This window comes from Condylura cristata, unplaced genomic scaffold, assembly GCF_000260355.1.
Source record: "Condylura cristata isolate star-nosed mole 26May11 unplaced genomic scaffold, ConCri1.0 scaffold00027, whole genome shotgun sequence".
Taxonomy (NCBI): Eukaryota; Metazoa; Chordata; class Mammalia; order Eulipotyphla; family Talpidae; genus Condylura; species Condylura cristata.
The window spans coordinates 205,434-209,599 of NW_004567128.1; the positions used below are offsets into that span (position 1 = coordinate 205,434).

The 4,166-nt window shown below is 58.5% G+C and overlaps 1 protein-coding gene across 1 annotated transcript in view; it reads left to right on the forward strand.

Annotated features, from left to right (window-relative positions):
- The window catches only part of LOC101620877 (arylsulfatase F), a 40,598-nt gene that overhangs the window by 1,903 nt on the left and 34,529 nt on the right, over positions 1-4,166 (forward strand). The window contains exons 3-5 of the mRNA XM_012730229.1: positions 953-1,078; positions 1,703-2,126; positions 2,362-2,498. Coding sequence (XP_012585683.1) covers positions 953-1,078; positions 1,703-2,126; positions 2,362-2,498 — 687 coding nt within the window. The remainder of the gene's footprint in view (positions 1-952; positions 1,079-1,702; positions 2,127-2,361; positions 2,499-4,166) is intronic.

Genomic DNA, 4,166 nt, shown 5'->3' on the forward strand with positions numbered 1-4,166 from the left:
GTTTCTTTCAGGACGTGTCTGCCTGCCCGCAGACGCAGGTCACCCGGGAAGGGCCGGGGAGGAAACACGCGAGGCGGGAGGAATCAATCCGTCGGCAACGGCGGACACCGCGAGTCCTTGTTCTTGCGCCGCGCATGAGTTTCCACCCGCTTCTCTGGCCCGAAACCTGCAGAAACGGGGCGCCCGGTAGTGTGTGCAGCAGCGTGGCCCCCTCGGGCTTGTCCCTGCTTGAGGTTTTCAGGTGCAGGCGCCCGAGGAACACGGACGTGGGCACGTGGGCGCGCGTTCAGGCGCGCACCGGACATCGCTGCGGGGAATTCTGGGCATCGACTGGGTGGCGACGTCGGGGAGGGAAGACAAGACAATGCACTGGACGGCTGCAGGGCGCTGTCAGCTCTTTGCCGAAGGGAAAGCTCAGTGGACACGGTCAGCTGTCCCCGTTGGCCACATGTGCGTGCGTACGACGGGTCCCGTGTGCGCCCTGGAAGTGGATCTCCGCCTTGGCGCAACATGGAAGAGGTTCCAGGGGTCGGACGCCAGCATCGCGCTCCCCCTGGGTCCCCGACTGGACGGTCCTCTCGCCGCCCAGGCGACGTCCGCGGGGAGGACGGAGCGTTGTCTCGTCTTGTGTGTTCCCGGGCTGTTTTCCAATTCCGTGCGGCCACTTCGGCAGAATGCCCTTGGGGAAGGCGCAAGCGCATGTCTAAAAGGCTTAGCCTGCCGCACTGAGGTTAAACACGTGACCCCATGTACCATCCGTCCCCCCCACCATGGGTCTGCGTGCGTCCTGTCCCCCCACAACGCCCGAGCGCCAGGGAAAGCGGTAAGAAGTGACCCGACGCAGGCGGTGTCGCCTGGAGCAGAGACGGAGCAGACAGCAGAGCCCGGGGCTGGGGGATGTCACAGTGGGGACGGGCCGCGGTCCTCACCCGCCGTCCACTCTCTGCACCAGGGATGGCGTCGCCCGGGGAGATGAGCCGCGACCTCACCTGGCTGGGCGGCTCCGGCGGGCTCCCCAGCAACGAGACCACCTTCGCCAAGTCGCTGCAGCATCTCGGCTACCGCACCGGGCTCGTGGGTAGGACTGGGAGGGCGGAGCAGGCCTCAGGCTCGGGCACCGTCGTCCTCCCCGCCCCCCGCCCCCGCCGTCGGCTTGGGCCGTCTCTGTGACTCCCCTGTGCACCCCAGGGGGCTGCCGGAATTGCGCACACACCTACCGGCCGCTTCTCCGAGTAGAGGGATGGGCCCGCGGCCCCGGGAAGCGCACGGATTAGCTGGCCGTGCGAGGCGCCCACTCAGCTTGACCGCGGCGCTGGCCGAGGGTGGGGTCTCGTCCAGCTCCCAGCGTGTGGGGGCTTTCACAAGGGCCACTGACCCGCCATCTCACTTTGCCCATCGGTGCAAGGCCACGCGGTATTTTCCTCGATCTTTCTGACCTGCTCTGCTAGGTGGAATTCCCTGCACGCCCCCCACTTCTTGCTGGCAATGCTAACGCGCCCTCCTTCTTCGGGGCTGCGTAATATTCCTCGGAGCGGGCGGGCCGCGTCTCCTCCACCCAGTCTCGTGCCATTGGGTGCTGAGGGTGTTTCCACGTCCTCGTCACTCTAGACAGGGCTGCCATAAACACATTTATGGGCACACGTGCACTCGCGTAGATCCCTACTGGTGGGTGGGACGGGGCGGACGTTCTCTTGTGCTGCAGGAAAGTGGCACCAGGGCCTGAGCTGCGCCTCCCGGGACGACCACTGTCACCACCCCCTCAACCACGGCTTCGACTACTTCTACGGGCTGCCCTTGGAGCTCCTGAGTGACTGCCAGCCGTCCCGCAGGCCGGAGCTGCACCCCTGGCTGCGTGTCAAGCTCTGGGCGTCCACGGCCGCCCTGGGGCTCATCCCTGTCCTGCTCATGGTCCCCAAGTTCGCACGCTGGTTCCCGGTCCCCTGCTGGCTCATCCTGACCTCCGCCCTGGTCGCCGCCCTCTTCTTCCTGTCCTGGTACTCGAGTTACGGCTTCGTGCGCCGCTGGAACTGTGTTCTGATGCGGAACCACGACATCGTCCAGCAGCCGATGATGGAGGAGCGAGTGTCCACGCTCCTGCTGAGGGAGGCCCTCGGCTTCATAGACAGGTAGCGGGCCGGGGAGGTCCTTGTCCGTCTGCGGGGGGACTTTGCCGACCGCCTGGATTCTTCCCTGCGGTTCGCCGGGTCGGAGAGGTCCTGCTGTCCTTGAGGACCGAGCGGCCGGGCAGGAGATCGCGCTCGCTGCTTGCAGAGCCGGAACCGGACAGAATCCCTGCTGGATGCGCCCGGAGTCGGGGTGTCTGGCTGACTCGGGGCCGCCTCGGCCACCTCTGTCCCCCAGGTACAAACGCCAGCCTTTCCTGCTCTTTGTGTCATTTCTGCACGTCCACACGCCCCTGATCACCAAGCAGAACTTTGTCGGGAAAAGCAAATACGGCCTCTATGGGGATAACGTGGAGGAGATGGACTGGATGGTGGGTAAGTCCCGGGGGAGGCGGCTCGGGCCCCGCCCGTTTCGTCGGCGGCTCCGGGCGCGACTTAGCGAGGTCCTCGGTGCCGGTGGTGGGAGCCCGGAGCTCAGCGCGCGGCATCGGAACCCGCGTGGAGGCGTCAGGGTGGGAAGTTTTTGGGGTGCAATAGCCTGCGCCCCTCGGAAGGTCTGAAACGTTACGTAGGATGGCGGCAGGTAACACATGTGTATAGTGCTATTTTATCGTCATGTTAGGTAGCGTTTGGTGTTATTTTAGACTCTTTGTATATACTTAGAACACAACTGTTTTGTTACAGATGCATCATTGTTTAGTGTAGAGTGATCACAGACACGACATTGACGCGACATTTCGAAACAACATTTCAATCCACACAGGCACATTTGATATAAACACCTAGGAACGGGGTAGCTGATGTATTCGTAGCTACAGACTCGTGGGATGCAACAGTGAGTTACATTCGTAGTCGGCAGGTCAACAGCGATCGTGATTACTATGGATACTTTTCTGCAACACTGACTTCTTGTAGCGATTTCTTATATGAGAAATAGTGGGCTACTGCACACCGGCAATGCTGACTCACTACATGCAACGTATGTAGTCACGGCGTGGCGTCAGGCCGCCGTGACGACAACAGCAGTCACGGCAGTGACTGCTCACCGATGTAGACAGCCGTGCCGCCCACGTGGTGCCAGTGACTTGCCACATAAAGGCACAGCGGTGGCCTGTGGCACGTCGCATGCTCAGTAGAGGCCTACTGCAAACGGCACAGGTGACTCAGGAATTGCGGGATGAGGCGGTGACACATGATACAGTCATGGGATGCGTGATGTGCTCAAGTGGTGACGTATGAAGTCACGGACACAGCGGCGAGCTGTTACAGATACACACACAGATGCAGCAGATAGCGACTGAATCACACCATGGGGGTTTGCGCACGTTATACAGCCAGTCCTCTGTTGCCAGTGACGCCGTCGAGACTGCTCACGGGAATGACGCAGTGTTTTTCCATGTTCTATACTCAGTAGTGATCTATTGCGAGCGATACCAGAGACACTTATGACATCGCACAATGGTGATTCGTACATATTGTGGATTAGTGATCTACTGCGAGTGAAACCGCAGAGACTTCTACATAAGCTGCACAACAGACATTTGTACGTATTATATAATCTGAGCGATTGCAAATACGGCAGAGACTCGCTACGTATTGCACAGTGGAGGTTTGTCCATATTGTGTAATAAATAGTGATCTATTGCCAGTGATACCCTAGAGACTTGCTACACAAATTACACAATAGAGATGTTTATGTATTATACAACAAGTAGCGAGCTAGTGCACAGGATGCCATGAGGCCTTGTTACAGGAACTACCCAACAGTGCAATCACAATATTTTTGTAATACATTATATAATAGTGAACTAATGAGAATGACACGGTACAGACTTATCACATGAATCATGCAATAGAGACTTGTATGTCTGATACAACAGTGAACTATCGCGAATACCAAGAGACTCGCTACATAAATTGCACAGTGGAGGTTTGTCCATATTATGTAATAAATAGTGATCTATTGCCAGTGATACCCTAGAGACTTGCTACATGAACTACATAATAGAGATTTTTATGTATTATACAGTAAGTAGCGAGCTA